This window comes from Ornithorhynchus anatinus, chromosome 13 (assembly GCF_004115215.2).
Source record: "Ornithorhynchus anatinus isolate Pmale09 chromosome 13, mOrnAna1.pri.v4, whole genome shotgun sequence".
NCBI lineage: Eukaryota > Metazoa > Chordata > Mammalia > Monotremata > Ornithorhynchidae > Ornithorhynchus > Ornithorhynchus anatinus.
The window spans coordinates 6831794-6855360 of NC_041740.1; the positions used below are offsets into that span (position 1 = coordinate 6831794).

Consider the following 23567-nt stretch of genomic DNA (forward strand, 5'->3'; position numbering starts at 1 on the left):
AAAGGGATTAAGATTGTGAGCCCTATGTAGGACAGTGACTGTGTCCAAACCAATTGGCTTGTTTCCACCCTAGTACCTAGTACAGTACTTGGCACATAGTGAGTGTTTAACAAATGCTATTATTATTGTTACTGCAGAGGTGAGGACAGGTGGCGGAGAGGGAAGGGACAACAACAGGAGGAGTGGTAGGAACTGTGAATTGGCACAGGGGTGGTGGGAGCCAGAGGTGGCGGAGGCTGATGAAGCCAGGATAGGCTGGCCTACCTTTCACTGGGTGGTGATTGTGCTATGAGGACTAGCTCTTTCTTGGAGATTGCAGATAATGAACTCGCTGGAAAACCTAGTCACTTTTAACCCCAAGTGATCAAAAAGTTATTCTCCCTCTAGAAGGTTAGCTCCTTCTGGGCAGGGAACGTGTCTACCAACTCTGTTGTGTTGTGTTCTCTCCCAAGTGTGCTCTGCACAAAGTAAGTGCTCAATAAATATCGTTGATTGGTTTCCCATGTAATCTGCCTTGGGTGAGGAGCAAGGCTCTGAAAAGAGAAATTCCCAGAATATTCAAGAAAAGACCATAGCCTGATCTCGGCGGTGTTACTTTGGTTTGTCTGTTATCCACCACCTTCCCTTCCCCAATCTTCCTGCGACAGACTAAAGGTTCTGGTGGGCCCTCCAAACCAGAATTCACTCACTTCCTCCCTCTTCTCTTCGTCCTGCCTTCCCCTCCAGAGTGTCCAAGGAAAGTGGCTTCCCAATTGACATTCCCCTTCCCAAAACTGCAGTTGCTACTTTTAGCCCAGTAACTGCTCCGGCAGAGACTGGAGTTGGGTGATGCTGTGTGGATGGGGTAGGGGCTGCCTTTAACAAGCACAATTCCTGTGCATCTCCCTCCCCGCACCCATTGTATGGCCTCCCCTTCCACCTAGTGTGGCTATAGTGCCCTGCTCCTTCTTTAGAAAATGATGGGCAAGGGATGCTGAAAATGTTGAGTTGCAGTGGGATCTTGTTTTCTCACCACTTGGAGCAACTGGTGAGTTGGTGCTCTCCCATGGAAAAAACTTGGCCAGAGGCCACTGCTGCTGCAGCTGCTCTTTTAAAGTCATTGGCCTGCTCCCTCTTTCTCAGCCATGACCAACATCTCCAGAGAATTTACCACCGGCTGAGATATATTTGATTCAGTGAATTCAATTCCCCAAGTCTTCAGAGAGGCTCTTCACTCTCCCCAGTAAACTCGTTCCACGTGAGGAGATGACTGCTGCTTCAGGAAAACCTGGGAAGGGTATAGTAGTGTGACTTGCTGTAAGGGTTGCAAAATCAGAAGACTGAAGAGAGGAAAGGTGCAAGGTGATCTTTAGAAAACTTATGTTCATTATTTCCATTCTAAATATGTTCATGTCAATTGAGGGAGATGGTTGAGATTAGAGATAAGTTTATATTTTGCAAGTTGCCTCACTTCTGTGGGAAGGTAAAAAAAAAATATCAAATTTTAATTTCTTTTTGTGACTTGCCAAAGACACTTGCTCATAAAACTGTGTCTTTAGCAAAATCTTGTCCCAAGGAATTTTTGGAAAATTTCAGCAGGAAAACCAGCCAAATCTGGATCAGGATTTATTTCACCAAGGAAATTGCAGGTTATCCCAGGTTTTCTCCACTCTTGTGCTTGGATTCCTTTTGACTTAACTGGGATTTCAGTAAGTGCAGGGCCAGGGACAGATGGGGGCCCTAAACTTCACTTTTGTTCTTAGCTGTGGTTATTCTAGTTTGAAGGGCCTAAGAGTGGGTGTGAAGTTCCTCTTGTCCAGGATTACCTCATGTCTGCCTTCCATCTACATCTGCCCTCTCTGCACCTCTCCCAGGTTCATCCCAGCTGGGCAGCAGTGCAGAGAGTCTACTCAAGTGACTGTCCCAAACCCCACACTCTGCTGGGGACATAGGACTACTTACTGCATTGGTTGGTCACTATTATTGCTCTGGAGTTATTTGGGAGGATGCTGTCCCTTTTTCTTTTATTTTCTAAGTAGCTTTCCCCTGCTATTTCAAATCCCACTCACACTTAGTGTAAATAGTCCATTCAGACACCTTTCCCCGACATTTTCTCTGAAGGTTAATTCACTCACCGCTGCTTTGCTCCCAATCCCAGCTGAGCTTTTATAGCCATTTGGTTGTCATGATTTCATTTTTAAATTGCAGCTAAGAAAAATGGCTAGGACACATCACGTCCTGTCACTGGGGCTGTGCAGGGTGAGGATCCAAAGGAGGAGTTCTAATTTTCTGACTTTATTTAGTGCCCCTGCCTTAGAAAAAAATGCCACGTGAGGATTAGAGGTAGATTAAGCAAACAATTTTCGTAGTGTATAAAAATTTAATTGAATCTGGCTGAAAAACATGGGCAAAATCTTTTTTTTTTTAATGTGACAAAAATGAGTCAGCCTGGAAAAGATGTGCCATTTACAATTTCAATTTACCATCTCATTGTTTTGAGACATCCACTACCATAACCTATTGGGCTTCCAGAGACATACATAAAGGGCCATTCAAATTGCTCGGAGCCTTGATGGAATCATCAGTGTCTATAACTTGCTGTTATTTATAAATTTCGTCCCTGCTCTTAAACAGAATTGGATGATTAATCATGTTCTAGACATGTTCTCCATTTAACTCTAATGTGTGTCAGGGAACATTATTACTCAGAGTAATACTTTTGGGGCATTTTTGCTCATTTTGCTTTATTACTGGAATTTAGTAGAAACTGTGTGGATTCGTTCACCTCACAATTTTGCTTAGCTTCAAACTTATTAAATGAATCATTACTGTTCTCCACAGGGATGCTCCCAAGGACCCCAACCAAGGGTGTGAAAGGAGAAAGGCCCAGTTGTGGTGTTATGGAATAAACTGGCAGAAACTGTGTTTTCTCAGGAAAGTTTTTAGGCTTTATTTGGGGTGGGTATAGGGGAAAAGGGCATAGTAAACTCCATTTTTGTTACATTTCTTTTCCAAAATGTTTTTATCTTATTTTTCTCCCCATCATCCCTCTTATGTCCATTTTTATTGAGACAGAAATGGGTCCAGGAAGACTGTGACTTGCTTAAGGTCACTTGCAGAACTAGGACTAGAATCCCAATCAATCAATAGTATTCACTGAGCACTTAGTCTGGGGAGAGTACAATAAAGTAGATACAATCCCTGCTGAATCCTGATTTCAAACAAACTATTTTTTCCTGTAAAAATGTTGTTTTGAAAAACCACTCTGAATTGGAATGGTGGGGGTGGGGAGAAGAGACTTTCTTTTTGCTTTGTACCCTTCCAATGACATGAAAAAAATCCACTTTGTATTTGTCAAATTCCAAACATGGTCTTGCTAGCTATGGAGAGCCATACCAGAATGACTTATTTTGATATGGCATTTTAAAAAAAACCCACCAAAACATTTAAATTGTCCATCAAACCACATTTCTGGATACCCTAATTTCTAGCCAGATTTTACTAAAAGAACATGACTGGCTAAGGGGCCACTTCTTTGCCAACTAAAAACAAGTTGTCCAACTTCGTTCTTGCCAGAATACCACACATGGAGTGAAATCAATTTAGATTTGCACTATGCTCTGCTTTGTTCCCTCAGCTGTTTCAGTGTTAAAACCCAGGGGCCTGTCAGCTGTATCAACCTCAGCTGATGTTTTCCCCCCTTCCTTTCCTCCCCTCCCCTCTCCCGACCCTCAGAAACTTGATGGGATTTTGTTGCAATGGCCTCATTATAGCTCTTCAACTTGCTTTTTTCATTTTTCTTTTTCCAAAAGTATCTAGGCATATTACCATTTTGTGAATGGAATGGTTAAAGCCCTATCAAAAGCTCAGTATTTTCATTATGTTGTTGAAAGGGTAATACTGGGGATGTCCTTGAATTGACTGAAAACTCTGATATCAGGGCAAAAGAATTTGTCAAAGAAATTAAGAAATTGAAATGCAGGGTGAGAATTTTGAGAAGTTGGGCTGCATAACATTGGATGATACTGTTTCTCCAGATTGGTCTGTGTGTCTGTGTTTCCAGGTGAACTATGGGACCTAGCCTCCTGGGAGCAGCCCCTGCCACCACCTTCTGCCCTTTCTTCCCTAAGGTGACCAGGTACCCAGGTTTAGGAGGGACCTCAAATTTTACTGCTGCCTTGTATTACTGCCGTTACCAGCACCCAGTCCCAGCACATCCCTCTCCGCTTGCCTTTCTTCTTTCTCCCAGGAGAAGAGGGGTAGGACACAGAAGGATCTGAGGTTTAAAAGAGGCAAACCTGGCTATGGGCAGTGGCTTGCCTTCTGGGTGACCTTGGGAAAGTCACTTTACTTCTCTGTGCCTCAATTTCCTCATCTGTTAAATGGGAATTCAACACCTGTTCTCCCTCCTATTCACATTTAGAGTGTGAGCCCCATGTGGAATTGGGACTATGTCTAGACTGATTATCTTGTATCTATCCCAACTCAGTACAATGCAACTATTAATATTACTGGTTCATGACCCTGTGGGATCTTCACACTCCTACAGCAAAAAGGAAAGAAATCCCATAGTTTAGGTTCCTAGGCAAGCTGGGTTTTCCAAGAATGGAGACATGCCTTGTTTAGGACACAGTTCTAGAGTTGGCTTTAGAATGAACGTTGTGCCATTTCTTTTAATTCAGCCAACTATTCGTATTTAAAATAATTTACTGGGTTTTTTTAGGATTAGCAGGAAGCAGGTGGAAGGGGGAGCACATAATCTCATGACTAATTAGCTTTTTTATTTTGTAGCTTTAGTATATTCTGTGCTTTTGAGGCGTTTTATCCCATCCTGGGGAGCCTTGTTTGGTGACCATCAAGAAATTCAAATTTAGATCCATTTCTCCTGATGCCTAAATTAAGGCTCCGGCCCATCTGTTGTGCTTGATTGTCCTGTCGTTCCCCACTGATTCAGCATGGCAGAATGGCTGCCGGATTGGAGCCAGGGTTATTTCAAGCCCTTCTGAACAAGCCTTCAGAGGTTGCACTCGGCCTTCTGTGTGTATCTGTGCATCTGCCATAAAATGAGGGAATCCGTCCAGTCACTCTCGAGACTGTTAGAGTCTGTCTTGTTTCAGTCATACAAAAAGGGAAGAACAGTTCCACCAGACAGATGACTTGAGGGGCTGCCCCTTGGTGGAGGATACCCCTGGAGCCACGAGGATGGGCTCAGCAGGTGATGATAACTGTGGTATTAGTTATTTGTGCCTGGTTCCCCTGCAGAGGGGATCTTGTCCCATGGTCAAGCACAACTTGGACTCAGAGTTGACCATGTGTGACCGGTGAACCTCAAATCCTATCACAAACTGGGGACACTGATGAACTTAGGTTGCTAGGCAGGTTGTTGAGAATACCTTGATGTGTGAGAGAGTGGGAACAGCAAAGGATACAGGGAAAAGGATCTTGCTAAAGGGAAAGCTCTGGGCTACATTTTAGCTCACCTGCAGGACATGGAATGAATGCAAAGATGACCACCAGCCTAGCTGAGAACTGCCCTCATTGAGCAGTGAAGGTGTATGTCTGTCAATCAGTAATGGCTTCTGTTGATTTGTTGTTCTTCAACCTCATTCACTGGGTGGGGCAGGTGCACCTATACTCCACAAGGGTCTCGCGTACATGGGGCAAGTGGGAGAAACGTCAGGAGTGACTTCGGATGTGGTCCATCTTCCCAGAAATCTAAGGATTGCATCATGCTATTTGTATATCTATTTGTGTATTTTTTGCCTAATAGGTACACACATGAAAACTGAAGTCAGAATTTAAGGCTTCATCAGGGTTGAGGGGAAACGTTCAAAACCAAATAATATGTGTCTTCTAAAGAGAAATGCAGTTATTCTCTACAGTGTTTTACAAGCCTTGTTTCTTTAGGACACAAAGAAGGTGGCAAGAGGAAGAAGCAGAAGCAGAGGGAGGAGCAGAAGAAGAAGAAGTCAACCAAGGGGAATCACTAAAATGGACTTAGATTCACTAAAACCTCTGAAAAGTTGCACCATTCATTCATATGATAATTGAGCACAATTGCGGGGGTGTGCGTGTTGTGTGTCTGTGTGTATTGTTTTGATTGTACACATTACTAGACAGGTAAATGGTACTTCATCTTTAATACTTTACTAAAATTGCACTATTCCCCATTTTTAGCAGTGCTGGAGGGAAATTTGGACAATGGATGGTCAGGGTGGTTATGTCAGAATCAGCTGAATTGATGAGACCGTGGTTAGGAATGTACTTTGTGTTGAGGATCGCCCCCAGTAGTCAAGCTTTCCTTTAGAACATAATTAAGGAATCTGTCTTTTAAGAGGATGCATTCAACTATCCTGCAATCAGCTGAAGATATTTATAGCATTGCAAGTTCAAACCATAATGCAACAAGTGAGTAACAAGTACAGACTGTTCACTTGCCTAGTAGCTCACTGTTTTTCTTATTTAAGGCAGTACAACTAAGCCTATTGATAATTTAAAGAAGTTCATCAGAAAGGTACGGTCTCTGGCGTTTTAAGGTAACCAGCTCTGATTCAAGGCTCCTCTCTTGGCTTGTGATACATGGGAATCTCCCAAGGAGTCACTCTTAAGCAAAATCATTCCTGATGTTCTGTAGAATTTTTTCAGAAACTCCATTACCAAAAGATGAAAATTCCCTTTAAAATTCTGTTTTTAATTGAGTCTCCCCCTCTGCTCCCGCCCCCCCCCCCTTTTTTTTGGAATGTCAAGTTTCTTTTAAGCCAAGCATATGATTCCACAGGCGAAATTATTTTGGGCAGAACAGCAGTCCTGGCTGTTTAGCAGCTACTATTTGTGATTAGCCAGTTAGGAAAAAGACGGTTGTGTGCCTGACTCATCACATACACCAAAGAAAATTTGTTTGCACACTTTCTGCATTAATAATTTCCCTTGAATGTGGCAAAATGACCTTGTAGCTTCCTGTAATTATTTCATTTGCATGAGATACCGCTTCTTAACCTTTCATTTCTGTTGAGCTTTTAGCTGAATCCCCAATTTGCCTTGTTTACTGCATGTTTCCTTGTTGGTGAATTACTCTTTCCTAATATAATAGGACTTTGTTGTCTTATAGTTTTCGTTCTTTTGTCCTTTAGAAATATGGTTAAAGCGGTTTGATATGAAAGAAATGCCAATACCTTAAATCTAGTACTGCTTTGAGTCCAAACTACTTAGCAAAATACTGTTCTTCAGCAACAGTAATGTAGCAATGCCCAGATTTGGAAAAAAGAAAATTAATGTAAACTCTGCTCTTCTCAAATGACTGCTACAATGAGCACGTAGGTAATATTGAGTGTTTTGGGTACCTAGACTGCGGATTAGTATTGAATGCTTTATTGTGGAAAACTGTCATCTTCTTTGAGTGTTGGCCATGTCCTGCAGAACTGGATTGTAAAATTCAGTAGTTTCTTGTTGGGTGTTTTTTTTTTTTGGTTTGTCACATGATCGCCACTGAATTGTGCAGTGTTATTAATATTAAAAAATAAATAGTTTTCCTTCTCCCTTGTTCATTTTTAGGCCTTAGGCAGCTTTGGCATGACTTAGAGGTGTCAGAGGTAAAACCAAAGCAATTTTGCTGGGACCAAAAAACTGTGTGCAATTCTCATAAGACAGATGGGCTCCCAGGATTGGAGATCCAAGGTTTTTCCAGGTTGAGATAGAGGACCAGAGCAGCATTGAGATGGAGGCGATGTACTCTGGGATCCTTGCAGTGGCAGGAATCCCTAACACTGTTCTCTTCCTGCATTCCCTGCACTGGGGAAGGAAGGGCTGGGCTTTCCTGGAGGAGCTTAGAGCACTGCGAGCTGATTAGAGCCCCTTGCAGCCCTCACTCAGGGTCTGCGGGCAACGGAGCAGTGGAAGAACTGGGAATTTTGTTCTAGCTTGCCTTGCCCCCCACTAGTGTCTGGGATTCACAGACATCATGCTTGAACTCCCATACCCATTATAGCAAGCCCAGTCCCACAAGCAGTGAGCAGCTCAGAGGAGAAGCCATTATATCATCCACTCTCACATGCTGGGTGGTAGGAGGGGGCAGTGTGAGGCATGAGGTGGTTGTGGGAGCAGAAGGGACATGTTCAATCAGCAAGATTCCCACTCCCTTGTAGTGAAGTACCTCACCTGACTCTTGGTTTCCTCTCCACAGAAACACCACCTTCTAATTGGGTGGTTCATTTCAGTGTCACCAGCAGTACTCACCTCAAACATCCCATCATTTAGACTGGGTTTCTGTTTGAATGGTTAAAATGTCATTTTATCTGAATAGCCCAGTTCCTCCTCATATCCCATTTTCTTCAGTCCCAGGTGGGCATTAAACTGCATTGCTGACCTGAGCGATGATAATGTGCTGCCTCATCAAATCAGATTCCAGATCCCTGTTGATACAGCTTTAATGGAGGTTTCTGGTTGCTTCAGCTTATCTTTCTTAGGATGGCAAAGTGTGTGACCTTCATGCAGCAAGGTGAAGATGTGACCACTCCAGGGAAGAGCTGACATTTGCTTTCTCCGTTGTTTTCACAAGATCACCGTTAGGCCCCGGCCCAACAGTGCTTATAGTGGAGGAAGGCCCATCCTCTGGGTCATGAACTCTTCTGGTAGGCAAAAGGCTGTACCCTCTAAGCCCAGCCATGGCCTCAGAGGTGCCTGGTGGCCTGGTGTAGGTGAGCAGTCTTCTTGTAGAGAGAAGGAGGCTGGTGGATTAACTCATCCCTCCAGCCCCAAATGCTGCTGCAGTCCTGAGAGCAGGTCGAAGTTGGGATGAGCCCAGGGCCTTTCCTCCAGGTCAGAGCAGACTTTAGGACTCATGGTCAGTTTATATACAGGACCTCCAGGAGGCTGGGTTGACTGGACCTAGTTCACAAACTTCTTACCATTTCTTAGGATTCCAGCCCTTCCCTCAAAGTAAGGTGAGAGAGCAAATTCCCAGGGGCTTTTGTTCCAGATTTGGTGGTTGCATGCTCACTGAATCATTCTTCCTTTCCCCAGTATGAACCGTTATCTTTCCATTCTAATCATCTGCTTAGGTGCATAAGTAATCACCCTCAATGGTGGAGAACTCAGCTGTTCTCCTTTTATACCAAGTGCCTTTTCATCCTCCCATCTCCTGTTGTTACTTCGAGGGCCCTTTTCCTAGTTCATCTCCTCATCTCACCCACTTTTTCCACCAGATAAGCCTCTCTCTTTGAGATCTAATCTCGGCTCTCTTATGGGTCCTCATTTCTCCTCATTTACCAACTGATCTGTAATCTACTTTCTCTCCATTGCCTTCCCCAGTCCCCTGCCCCCAGTACAACTGACTTGACCTTGTTTTATTTTTAATGAATTAGCAACCATACACAAGGTACCTGAGAACACCTCAGGTGCAGGTGTTCTCTTTCATGACAGAAATTTTAAACTGGTTCCCTAGATCAGTTGTCCCAGTGTGTGAACTGGAGCTTGCAAGTTTCTTTCTAATTCAGGGAAAGGTCTTCATCAGTGACTGCTGGTGGAGAGGGCTGAAGAACTCCAGGATGGATATTGAGGGGCTGGAAATACTCCAAGAATAAAAATCCCCTAACTATAGGATGAAAACTGAAATGGAAGACAGGCTGGTAGGGGGTCAGGGGTGGATTTATTCATCTGTCAAACATTAACTGCAGATAGGAAACTTTGGAGCTGACTGCTTTGAATGATGGTCCAAGCCCTTGCTTGTCTAACATATTCACTCTGATCCTGGGGTTTCTTCCCTCGTTCTGGTAAAGCCCTCTCTGCTGCCCAGAAGTGTCCACTCTGCACTCCTGAGAGCTGGGAAGCTCAGCTTCTATTGCCTTCTTCCAATACTGTATGTCTAGAGTTCACCAGTAACCTAAGACCCAAGAATCCTCCTACGCATGGCTGATGCTGCACCTCTAAAGCAACAAGCTCTCAGGTATGTGAAATGCTCAGGGCCAAACCTACCTCACAACCCAGATGACAGCTGGGGATGTTGAGCTTCCATTTCCAGACCAGTGTGGGATCTGGTGGGGAAGGGAGAGGAGAAGGAGCAACTGAGCCTCATTCAAGATCAATCGATTGTATTTACTGAGCACTTACTTTGTGCAGAGCATTGTTCAAAGTCTTTTTGGACAGTACATTATAACAGCATAACAGAGTGGGTAGACACATTCCCAGTGATCTGAGCATGCCCTCTTCCCCTGTAGCCTTGGACTGTGGTAAGTCCTGGGTTATTTTTAGCCTTCATCCCGTATTCTGGGTCCAGGGTGAATAGGAAGTCTCTAGGCTACCTGATATTTACTCTCTAAGGAGTCCTACTATTTTTGTCCTCCTGCCCCTACTGAAGCCAGCTTTTGAGGTTCTTAAAATACTCTTTGATAACCCACTCCCCCTCATCACCTTCCATAACAGCCCTTGCCGTCAAGATTACTTTGTGTGATTTTGAGTCAATGTGGTAAGAGTGTTTACTTGGATGAGGTAAGAGCCTTGAAAGAGTATTCACAACCTGGGTAGGGGTGTTTGGGGGGAGGCGGTGGAGTGGAGAAGGGAGGGAGCAGCTTGTGTAAATGGCATATTCACAGGCCAGTCAACATGCTCCATAAATTGATCAATAGCTTGAGAGTTGGCTTCCAAGTCCAAGTCCTGCTGGGTTCCTATCAGAGGGGTGAAGTGGGATGTGGAGGAAGAACACCTCAAACATCCTGGGGGGATCACCTCTGCAAGTAACACATCATTTCCCCGATACATGCAAGTAGTTACTAACTTGCTCATCCAAGCCGAGAAAACTTAATCACCCATTTTTTCCAGGACTGATCTCTCCTCCAGTCCATGGCATGTCTCCTGGTATTTTTCTCTGCTGTAGAATAATTACATGGCCCTTAGTACATATTGCAATAACCGGGCAAATATTTTTTTTTCCTCTTGGGGAAAAAGGCGGAAGAGTTGATATTCAGTGGAATGGGACTGGAGTGAGACCATCTGAACTGCAGATTCTCACTCAAGTGGAGCAATAAATCAATGATACTTTTTTTTTAATGGTATTTGTTAAGTGCTTACTATGTGCCAGGCACTGTACTAAGGACTGGAATAGATAAAAGCTAATCAAGTTGACATAGTCCATGTCCCACATGGGTCTCACAGACTTAATCTCCATTTTAATAATAATTACGGTATTTATAAGTGCTTACTATGTGCGAGGCACTATACTAAGCGCTGAGGTGGATACAAGCAAGTTGGGTTGGACACAGTCCCTGCCCCTTGCGGAGCTCACAGTCTGAATCCCCATTTTACAGATGATGTAATTGAGGCACAGGGAAGTTAGGTGACTTGCCCATAGTCACCCAGCAGTCAAGTGGTGGAGACAGGTCTTGACTCCCAGGCCCGCGCTCTATCCACTACACCATGCTGCTTTGCTTTGAGTGCTTACTGTGTGCAGAACACTGAACTAAGCTCTTGGGAGAGTACAATACAACAGAATGGAAATATTCCCTGCCCACAAGGAGCTTAGAGTCTAGAGTTAACTTATTAACTAGTATCTACCCCAATGACTAGAACAATGCATAACAAATACCATAATAGTACTTGTTATTTTTATTGGAATTCCAAGGGGCTTGAGCCACCCAGCACTAATTAGTGATCTAAGGTGATCTAAGTGGATAAGAAGCTGAGACTCCTCCACTGATAGCCCTTGGGAAGAAATCTATGCAATAGCTGCACCCTGCCTGGAGCACTGCTTTTATTTATGGGGTCTGATGAGAGCAACATGACTGAACAAAGAAACCAGTAGGGAGAGATCTTCTCAATCTGCCACCTCAGCCAGGAACAGCATATCCAGCAGAGGTAGGGAAGGGCGCTCTCCTGAGGCCTGGCTGATAAAAAGCCTAACAGAAACAAGGTCAACTTCCAAGGCCTTTGGCCCAATTTAATGTTAAAATGTCTTCCACTTAGCTCGCTGGGGACAGGGAATGCGTCTACCAACTCTGTTATATTGTACTATCCCAAACGCTTAGTACAGTCCTCTGCACACAGTAAGTGCTCAAGAAACATGATTGATGGATTCTTTTATTTGACTTATCCCCCTAATTAAGTATGGCAGTGCTGGGTGGTTCCAAAAATTGTATCCTCCCTGAGAGAACTTCACAGTTAAAGTTTCCGTTCCAACCACGTTTCTACATGGGGCGCTTCCTCTGTGCAGAGCACTCTACTGAGAACTTGGGGGGAGAATAACAAGATACAGTAGCTTATGAGATAAAATGTTTTAAATTTGAGTTAAATTAAAATATTGGCTTTCCCAGAGCACATTTTCTTTGGGAGTGCTTTCTGTGAGGCAGTTTGGAGTCTTTGATCCCTCTGAGTTTCCTATTCTCCCCTAGCCTGGCCTCAGTGTACCCATAGGCCTATGGGTCTAGAGAGCTTTGCACTGCTTGACTCTTTCCCCACTCCCAGCCCTGCAGAGGTGCTTTCATTCCTGCAGAGCCCGTCTTGTTACTGTCTTCTGTCACTCTAGACTGCATCAACCTAAATTAGAAGCTTCTCTTGCCTGACTTTGGCATATATTAAGCTTCTGTAGGAGTTGTATGGAGGCATTTTCTCATGGATATGGAAAAAATGAGTAGTTTAAATGAATTATTTTTGACATGACTGTGATCTATTAATGGTACCATAAAACAGATTTGGGGTTGTCAATTAAACCAGAACTGATCACAGGCTTCAGGGTGCTACATTTGCACTTTCCAATTTAACTCTTGTCACTCTGCACTCCAGCTCACACTCTTCATTCCTCCCAAGCTAAACTCACTGTGCTTCATTTATGGCTTTCTCCAACCTCCTAACCCTTCCTCCCACCTGGAATGTTCCCTCATTTCAAATCTACCAAACCACAGCTCTCCCCATTTTCAAAGCCCCCCTAAATTTCCACCTTCTCAATTAGGGGACTCTCAGGTACCCTATTCTCTTCTTCAGAGCACCCATTAAGCACCTGATTTATCTACCCCATCCTCAAAGGGGTCCCTCAATTCAGCTCGCTCTTTGCTGTTGGCCTGTCTTGTCCTATCCCCACAAGACAATCTCATGCCTCTTCTTCCATTACTTGTGACTGCCAAGCTACATAGGGGCCCCAACTTGTACTTACTGAAATCCAGAGACTAAAGGAAGAGTGTATAATGCAGGGGATTCCCAGCTTTGTGCTTTAGTGACTCATGGAAACACCCTGGGAATTTTGCATGCCCAACTAAGAGATAGAGGGTGTGTGGGTTTTGTTGTGTTTTTTTTTAAAAAAAACCACCTAAATTTCCTTCCATTCCTCTTGGAGGTGCCTTAAAAGTTCAGAACCAGGAATCCCAATAGTTCTCTTGACTCGTTCTGAAACTGCATCCAGCCTTTCTTATACCAACCCCAGTGCTTAGCATGAAGTAAATGCTGAACAAATTCCACAATTTATCCTTTGCAGAATCCCGGGTGACTTGCTATTGTTGTTCAGTAATTACTGAGCCTCTTTTAAGGGTTGACCCCAAATTAACTCCCTCAAGGTGTATCACAACACCCCCAACACACCCCAAAGTTGCCTACCCTTATTTGTGATAATTTTAGGGTCAATTGGGGATTCTATTTTTTGTTCTCAGAGTTTTGTTTTTTTTTTTTTTTTCTATTTTTCAATCAGGAACTCTCTCTAGGACTGAAGCTACACTCCTTCCATAAAGGTGACGGGGGAAATGTAACGAAAAGCAGGGGGACTTACACGGGATGCATTTCCTCAGTCCTCATTGTCTGTCCTCAGTCCTCAGTCACACAGCTGGCCCAGGGGCAGACCCTCGGAAGGGAGGGCTCACACACCGCACACACTGTAAATCCTGTAAAACAAGGGCTGGAGAGGGCGCTGAATAATGGAAGGGAACAATGAAAGGTCTGACAACAGTCAATCTATCATAGCTTAATCCCATAGCTGGTGTCTCTGGTTTTTATAGGTTTTCGCTTGATCAACAGCATCCATTTTACTCAGTGAACAAACGGAATTCAGTTTTTATGGCATAAAAATTATTGTTTCTCTGACTGGCTGCCATTACCGGTTGACACCGGCTGGCAGAAAACTATGAATCTTCCTGTTATTAAGAAAGTAAATTTGATTTATGAAAAGAGCAAGCAATAGCCTCCTGAGTCTTCAAATTATAGAGCCAGACGTGCCAAAATAAGGGCCGTTCCTTAAGGAGCAATGTGTGCTACCCTGAAGAATGGCGATTCTTCTTGGCCTGGCTGTGTTCACACCCAGAAAGTAAGGTGGAGGTAGAGAAGGGTGGGGAGGGAAGGGAAAATACTAATGAAAACCATGTTCTTTTGACCTGCCCATAAAACCCTGGAATTTCCCTGGGCCTGAGGCTGACTGGGCGTGGTTCCCACTCCACTCCTACTCCAGCATCTCAGCTTTGCCCTGAGGGACTGTGGCTTCACCACCTCTGCCTGCCCACTCTGTGTTCTCTGACCCTTCACTTAACTCTATGTGTGCCCGCATGGCAAGCCTGCAGCAGGGGAGCAATAAGCAGAGAAGGCAAAAGCTCGTGAAAGCCTGGTTGAGACAGGAAACAAAGTCAGAGGTGAGTTATGAAAGAGGAGCTAGGAGCAGCATGAGGGAAGACCACACCTGATCATTTCTGCCTTTTCTGGACCAAGCCTTTCTGAAAGAACTTCCCTAATAGGTGGGGTGGAGAGTCATGGATGGTTATGGGATCTTCTCCCCCAAGAGGCCAGTGCAAGGATTGATCCTCAACTGCTGGGGTAGTTTAGGTGTGGTTCAGCCTAAAGGCAGGGGACTGGACCAGATGACCTCAATTGTTTGTATATATGTTTCTCCTCTCCATTTCCAAGCACCATCCACAACTCATTTTCATTACTACAGATTAGAGCTTGGCTTTCATTAAATAAACAATTCTGCCCTCGGTTACCTAAAACAAAGCAGGATGGAGAAAATCATAATAGTAATAACTAAAAAAAAAAACACTGCATTCTCACTCACCAAAAACATGTAAGCACATTGTCCTTTCTCTTTTTTCTGGCTGTGCCTGCTCTCCTGGCTGCCTGCTGATCTTCAGCTGAGGTGTCCGCACGGCGACTGAGCAGGGGACCCTGCAACCAACAAGGCGGAACAAGAGGCTCAAAAAAAAAGCCACCCCTCCCGCCTTAGCTGGCAACTGCCCATCTGCGCCGTCAGCACTGGGCATGTGTGAAGCAAGTCCGTGCAGAGGACTTGGTTCCTTGGAAAGCAGACTATTCTGTCTGCCCCACTTCCCAGCATGCCCTTCTGACTTCCCGATGAGCTGTAACTCCCTGATGGGGAAGCCAAGCTGGTGCCTTGAACTCACCAATTTCCATTGATAAGTATCTCTATTGCTGCTGCTTCCAGTTGGCAAGAACCTCTCACCTCCGCTGCCCTCAGGGATCAGTGCTCTGAATTCTCTTGGCTGTCAACCCCATCTCTCCTCCCTTCGGTTACCCAAGGGCCAGGTCTGGGAGTTTCTCTGTCAAACTGGAGTGAAAACTGTCTCCAGAAGAAGCCAGGTCACCCCCCGGTACCCTATGCCATTAGAGCACAAAGGGAAGTGGAGACCCTGGCATTAATCCACATAATTTGCTCTGTGGATACAGGTAATTGGATCATTCTGGTCCCCAAGTGATGTTTTGGTTTATCAAGTGAATTGGATAGGTGCCAAATCTCTGCTTTTCCCTTTCTGCAGAAGGATTTTCCCCCACTCTCAACCTCTCCTCTCTCTCCACTTCTCCTCTTGTTTTAATCAGGGAGGGTATGTCAGGACTCACAATAAAGAACATATACCAATATTCATGAAATGACCGTGGGCGGTAGGATGGTGAGCATGTTGAGTGTGAGGGGGAGTGTGGTACCTTTCTTCCAGGTGAGTTTTAGAAATAGCATAGACTAAGTATAATAATAACTAACCAATGGTAGTTGAGGGCCTGAATGCAGAGTTTCTGCATCTTAGAGCTTGAGAGAGCACCACAGAGAAAAGACACAATCCCTGCCCTCAAAAAACTGGCCAATTGTCCTCTCATATTGAATGAGGGAGAGTGAAGAGGCAGAAGAGGGAAACGATCTTATCATTTATTACTGGTGGATAGAAAAGAACAATGGTCCCATTTATTTCTCCACCTGACTTCCACCTCAAGGAAAGAAAAGCTGGAAGAAATAAGCCAACAGAGTCCTATAGAACTTTATCTAACTTGGACAGAGATATAATTGTTCAGAACGATTTAAGTTCCAGCTGCTGGAGACAGGAGGATGGGTTAGGTGACCTCTGAAGACCCCTCTGGCTCCTTTAAACTAGGAATCTAAATCACAGGCCCAGAAAAGATTGACAAGAAAGTTTTTATTAGGTGACTCCAGTGCAATCTCACTCAGAAAAATTCCCTTACCATAAAATTAAAGAAACGTGAATTCAAATCTGTTGGAAGCAGTTCTATTCTTACTGAGATGGGGCTTTGCCTGGTTGATTAACTCATGAGCTTCGTGCGTCTCACAGTTTCTAAGAAGTTCCTGTTACCCCATGATAAGTTAAACAAGGCTGCTCCAGCTCAACCCAATTCCCTCCCATTGTGGAACTCACTGCTCTGATTAGTAACTTAAACAGTCATGAATATATCAGAATTCTGTTCCTGTTTATGATCCTGGAGGGGTTGGCTTGCTCTCCCAAGCTTAGGCTGGGACTTTTGAGCAATGTAAGGCAATCTTCCATTTCACCTGCAGTAATGTGAGTTTGATTCTCTTACTTTGGCTTGGAGGAGAAGGAGGATATGGGAGAAATCTCCACTTCACGCATGGCTTCTGCTACTTTGCCTGTGGGAAGAGCAGGGATTGTATGAAGTGCTTTTTTTCAGCCAATACTCAGTGATCTGTGGTAATTGGGCTGGGGCAGTAATTGAAATCCACAAACATACCAATCTTCCCTCCAATCACATTAGGAGAGAGCTTAAGGAAAGGATTAAAAGGATCTCCCTCAATTTGAGTTTCACCTCTAATTTCTGCCTCCAGAACTTCAGGGGGCAGCAACAGTGCTACTGTTGGATTTTATCCTAGTGTGCGGCCAAAAAGACAGGTGTAAAACAGATTCTCTCTTCCATTTCTGTCCTATGCTGTGTCATTGCAGTTACTTCCTGTAATCCCTGGTGTTTAGGAAGGCGCTTAACAAATACTTAACAAATATCATCCTCATCATTAATTACTGCTCGTTAGGCTGGGCTGTCTGCTTCAACTGTAATGATGAGAATGCCGCTAATGAAACAGGGAAGAGAATGGTCCGTGTTCATGTGAGCTAGCCAGAAAGCTGACATCACATACTGAAGAAAGCAAGATTTCCTGATTGGCAACTCCCGGAAAGAGATGTCAGGCTCGGAGACTCCTCCATCCTTGCCAAGGACAGCCCTGTGGTAATAATAATACAAATAATAAAGGTATTTGTAACCACTTAGTATGTGGCAAGCACTGTTCTAAGCACTGGGGTAGATACATGCTAATCGGGTTGGACACAGTCCCTAACCCATATGGGGGCTCTTAGTCTTAATCCCCAATTTACAGATGAGGTAAATTAAGTGATTTGCCCAAGGTCACACAGCAGAGAAGTGACAAAGCAGGGATTAGAACCCGCATCCTAACTCCCAGGCCTGTGCTCTATCAACTAGGCCATGCTGCTTCCCATTATTATTATTAATAGTAATAATAATACCATATTCTGGCGAGGTCTTTTCTCCCGAGTTAAGGCTTAGAGGGTAAGCTTTGCTATCAGACAGATACAAAGTGGTTTGGAGGCTCTAGCGATCACCTGATGACTTTGAGGTTGTCTCTCAAGCCCAGCGCCCTGCTCTGGAAGAATGTCTGCAGTCCCCCAGTCCTGCTAACAGGGAGAGAGGAAGATTCTGAAAGAATCTAGACAGATTCATCACAACAGTGCCAGGATCTGACAGTCCGATCACTGTGGGAGATTTCAATGTCCATGTTGGCAGCAGTGTTGAAGCTGGTGGGATGGGGAGGATAGCACAGGGGACCACATGGAATTGGAAAGCTAAACAACAAAGTGAGGCTCCAGAAGAAAGGATCTCTCCCCTTATAATGGGACCTCTATATGGGACAGGCAGTGTGTTTGACCTGATTATCTTGGATCTATTCTAAAGCTCCCTTCTAGGGATCGCACCTGGAGAGTTTCCAGTACTCTACCAGTCTTGGCTATGAGAGGGAGAGTCAAGCAGAGGCCTATCCATTCCATTCCTAGCTTGGGCAGTGGCTAGTGAGTGGAAGACAATCTGCTACAAGTTAAAACTCACCTCATCTGAGCAGCAGCAACATGGGAGAGGGTCGAAGGCGGAGACTCAAGTTTATTGCGTGGAAGAAGGCAATCATAAACCACTTAAGCCACTTCCGTATTTTTACTAAGGAAACTATATGTAATAATGTTGGTATTTGTAAAGTGCTTACGATGTGCCGAGCACTGTTCTAAGTGCTGGGGTAGATACAGGGTAATCAGGTTGTCCCACATGAGGCTCACAGTCTTAATCCCCATTTTACAGATGAGGTAACTGAGGCACCGAGAAGTCAAGTGACTTGCCCAAAGTCACACAGCTGACAGGTGGCGGAGCTGGGATTAGAACCCATGACCTCTCACTCCTAAGCCCGGGATCTTTCCACTGAGCCACGCTGCTTCTCAAAAAGCACAGGAAGGAACGTCAGAAGACCGGGATTCTAATTCCAGCTCTGCCACTTGAAACAATCAGGGGTATTGATTGACAAGCTTGTCAGCTTGTCTTAGCTGTATATACACTAACAGAACGACTGCAGATGGAGGTGGGGCATTCTGGGAGAGATGTGTCTATGGAGTTGCTATGGGTCAGAGATAACTCGACAACATAAGAGCCTAGAGCTTAATACAATGCTTGGCACAGAGTAAGCAACAAGTTACCACAATTACTGTTTCTGAATAGGTTAGAGTAGGTTACTGTAGAGGCTTTCAAGGGACAAGTTGACAGACAGGGTCAATTATTTTTAAAAGCCGCAGAATTTTAAATTCCTTGGGAGGAGGATTTGAGTGTAAACTGTAATTTCCCTCAGGAATCTGGTGGCATGGTCTATATCCAGAAGATTCCATGTATCTCATTTGGTGTGGGAGTTGAATCACAGCGTGGTTCTCCTTGGGGTTGCTGATGACGGTATTAAGCGTTACTATGTGCCAAATATTGTGGTAGATACAAGATAATCAGGTTGGACACAGTCCCTGCTTCATGTAGGGGTCACAGTCGAAGCAGGAGGGAAAGTAGGTATTGAATCTCCATTTTACAGATGAGGAAACTGAGCCAAAGAGAAGGTAAGTGAATTACTCAAGGTCCCCTAGCAGGTAAGTGGTGGAGCTGCGACTAGAACCTGGTCTCCTGACTCCCAGTTCCATGCTCTTTCTACTAGACCACTCTGCCTCTTGCAAAATCTGCAGATGATGCTGAAGCTACTTCATTCCCCCACCCTCATGCTCGCTGAGTGTGTGGCTGCCCATTTCTGTGTCTTCGGCCAAAGGACATAGCCTACGCGTTTACCACCATATCGAAGCCTTTGCAATCCCTGCTCCCACCCCAAGCACTCCAATCTTCAACCCCTCCTAGAGGACTGTGGAAATGAGCAGCCACTGTGACTAGAGGTGGGAGCCAGTGAAAGTGATGAGGGAACCATTCCCCTTTCTCCACGCTGTGGTGGGTGACTGCACCCATCTCATAGCTCTGCATCTTCAGAACCCTGCTGGTGCTGAGAGAGAGCCTAGAATACAAATGACACTTTCTGGCCTGGAATTCAGCCTCTTCTGCTGTAATCCTAAAGCTCTAAGGATGTAAGCTTTGAGCCCAATACAGATCTGGCTAGTGGGGATTGCTAGATCAGAAGAGAGATCCCAAAGGGCTTGCTGAGGATTTCGCTTAAGGAGACCAAGGAGAGGTTAACTGTTCCATTGTATTGCAGCTGCAATCTGTAATTGGAGGAGCTGAAAGTTTTATGCATATAATTGTGATGAGGGAAAGAATGATAATGGTAATTTCACAAAATGTTTCAAGCTCTTGTAATACCGAGCTGTGCTGTAATCACCATTAAGATACCAACTGGTGCAAATGTTTATCGCTTTCTCCTTGGAGGAAAGATTAGCTGCCATTTGGTATATTGAACCGGAAGGTTGTTTACCGCTGGACTAGTGCACAAGAAGAGATTCCAAAATTACCCTTGAAAAGAAGAGATGCCGACAGCTCTAGAATTTGCAAAATTAAGAGCTATCTTTCTGGCATTGTTCTCTCTAATAAAACCATCCTCTCAGTTCCCAGCCACTTGGATTTCTACCCGAGGAGTTTTCAGCAGATCAAAAGGAGGAAAATGCAAAATCATTCGGACTCTTTGCAGGGCCTTGTGGGTGTCAGAAGGGAGAGGAGATGTGGGTCTTGGACAGAAGAGCCAATTGGAGAGCCAACTGGACTTAACTGGGAGGTCCAGTTAGCAGATACCCTGGGTGAGTCTGGCCAACTCTTAGTCACAGTGACCCCAGTTCCAGGACCCCACCCCTCCCCAGTCTCCAGCAGAACCAGGTTGGTTTAGTGGATCCTAGGCCAGTTGTAGGGTAACTGGGATCCCTGACTACACCCTCATTTCCCCTACTCCCTCTCCATTTGTCATCCTCACACTTGGATCTGTACCCTTTATTTACCCCACCTTCAGCCCCACAGCACTTATTTATGCATCCATAATTTACTTTTTATGTCTGCCGCACCCCGAATGTGATTCCCTGTGGGTAGGGACTGTCTACTAACTCTGTTATATTGTACTCTCCCAAACGCTTAGTATAATGCTTTGCAACCACTAAGTGTTTAATAAATATGACTGATTGGTTGATCTTCTAGGAGGGAACACGAACATTTTAGAACAGAAATTCTGTTGCAGTGTGTTGTGATTGTTCCTTTAATCATCCTATGATGTTTATTGGAGAAAACATCATAAAGATATCTCTGTTGTGTTCTCATGAGTACTTAGTACAGTACTCTGCACACAGTTGTGGGCAGGGTAGATTTTTTTTTCTTTATTTGGTTCTTCCCAAATGTCCAGTACAAGGCACTGCACCAAATGAGTGCTTGGGAAATGCTGCTACTGTTATCGATCAACAAATGCTATTTTGTTGAGGTTCAGTTTGGCATTTTAAGTCTTTTGGCACTCAGAAATGGCACTGGGCAGTAGCTTTGTTTGCTTCCATACTACTGGGTTTTTGTACCCCAGTGGTGACAACAACTGCTGTTAGCATCTCTGCCACTGTGGAGGCCACAGATGGGCTTTCCACTAAGTTCCTATTTTCCATGCCCAGGTGTAGCTGCCCTGATATTTTCAGCTTGTCATTTATGTTCTCTGCATTCCTTTTCATTTCCTATTTACTCACAACCACCCATTCCACTTAAGTACATATCTTTTATATGCTATTACTTAAGCAGCGTGGCGCAGTGGAAAGAGCACGGGCTTTGGAGTCAGGGCTCATGAGTTTGAATCCCAGCTCTGCCACTTGTCAGCTGTGTGACTGTGGGCAAGTCACTTCACTTCTCTGGGCCTCAGTTCCCTCATCTGTAAAATGGGGATTAAGACTGTGAGCCCCACGTGGGACAACCTGATTCCCCTGTGTTTACCCCAGCGCTTAGAACAGTGCTCGGCACATAGTAAGCGCTTAACAAATACCAACATTATTATTATTATTATCACTAACTCATTTGCTGATCTTTTCCTTCCTTCTCCTATCTGTAAATGATTTGAGGGTCCCAAATTCGTTTGTAAATTCTTGGAGGGCACTGATCCTGCCTACTCTTTTGCAGTAATAATTATGGTATTTATTAAGAGCCTACAATGTGCCACGAGCTGTATTAAACAACCAGATCAGACACAGTCCCTGTCCCATATGGGGCTCACAGTGGTAGGGGAAGGGAGAACAGGTGTTTAATCTGGATTTTACAAATGAGGAAACTCTGGCACAGACTTAGACTCGTCTAAGGTCACACAACGTGGTTCAGTGGAAAGAGCCCGGGCTTGGACGTCAGAGGTAATGGGTTCGAATCCCGGCTCTGCCACTTGTCAGCTGTGTGACTGTGGGCAAGTCACTTCCTTCTCTGTGCCTCAGTTTAGTTATCTGTAAAATGGGGATTAACTGTGAGCCTCACATGGGGCAACCGGATTACCCTTTATCTACCCCAGTACTTAGAACAGTGGTCTGCACATAGTAAGTGCTTAACAAATACCAACATTATTATTATTATTATTATTATTATATGGCTCTAGACTGTAAGCTCCTGTAGATTTCAAGTTCCTTGTGCACAGGGATCATGTCTACCAACTCTGTTGTATTATACTTTCCCAAGTACTGACTACAGTGCTCAGCACCCAGTAAGCGTTCAATCAATACCCCTGATTGTTTCAAGTGGCAGAGCCGGAATTAGAATCCCGGTCTTCTGACGTTCCTTCCTGTGCTTTTTCCCTTAGTCCACTTCTTGCAGCGCCTCTACACTTAGTAGCCGCTCCACCACACACTATTCATTGGTTAATTATTTGTTTTTGGGTCTCACCTTTTGTACCAGTGATAGGAGAGCAGATGATGGGGTGGCTAATTGCCCTAGAAATTACAATAGTCAGCAGTCGCCTCGGTAGCCACTAGAAGGCTGATGGCCAGTGTAGGTGGGACTGGATAACTGGGCATCCCTGATGTGTCGAAATGTGGAAAACATGTTACAGCTGCGAACCACTAGGGGTCGCACCTACCTAAAAGACACTCACCTCCCGTTTCCTAGACGGACTTAAGGACAAAATCCAAATTGGAAAAAAAACAAACCAAAAAAAACTTGACTCCCCGGAGACCAGGTGCCTCTCCCGCTCCACCTGTGCCTTCTCTACTCTTTGATATTACAATGTTTCAAAATTCCAACAACACCGCCAGGATTATAATAATGGTGCTATTAAGCGCTTACTATGTGCAAAGCGCTGTTCTAAGCGCTGGGGGATACAAGGGGATCAGGTTGGCCCACGTGGGGCTCACAGTTTTCATCCCCATTTTACAAATGAGGTAACTGAGGCCCAGAGAAGTTAAGTGACTTGCCCAAAGTCACACAGCTGGCAAGCGGCAGAGCCGGGATTAGATTATAGTCTGCGCTCCCGGCCTGAAATGTTTAGGAAATACAGAACTGGGTGAACTCCTTCTCCCTTTTATCATTAAGTGAAGAACGGTGCCTCAGAAACCTAACTCAGACCTTGGTTCAACCTTCAGTTGGTTCAGTTACTAACAGCAGTAGATTTAAGAAGGTTTTAGTGAATGCGTAGATGGATCAGAGACTCTAAGCTCATTGGGGGCAGGAAATGTGTCTGTTACATTGTGTTGTCGTCTCCCAAGTGCTTAGCACAGTGCCCTGCATACAATAAGTGCTCAGTAAATATGATTGACTGATTGATCAGCTGTCCATGATGGGTTATTAGAGGGAGATGCTAAGGATGTTGAAGGGTTCAAAAGGGTTTAGATAGGTTTTTGGAGGATGGGTCCATAATTAAG

General features: G+C 44.6%; 1 protein-coding gene and 1 non-coding gene across 4 annotated transcripts in view; both read left to right on the plus strand.

The window, feature by feature from the left end:
- The window catches only part of DNAJB6 (DnaJ heat shock protein family (Hsp40) member B6), a 79140-nt gene extending 71635 nt beyond the window's left edge, over nucleotides 1–7505 (plus strand). For all 3 annotated transcript variants that reach the window (XM_039913911.1, XM_029078141.2, XM_016227465.3), the window contains one exon: nucleotides 5887–7505. In XM_039913911.1, coding sequence (XP_039769845.1) covers nucleotides 5887–5980 — 94 coding nt within the window. In that variant the 3' untranslated portion in view covers nucleotides 5981–7505. The remainder of the gene's footprint in view (nucleotides 1–5886) is intronic.
- Nucleotides 7506–18155: 10650 nt separating this feature from the next.
- On the plus strand, nucleotides 18156–18293 carry LOC114816299. Its single transcript, XR_003764063.1, has one exon. It is a non-coding gene; the product is annotated as a small nucleolar RNA SNORA7 (small nucleolar RNA).
- The last annotated feature ends 5274 nt before the right edge of the window (nucleotides 18294–23567 follow it).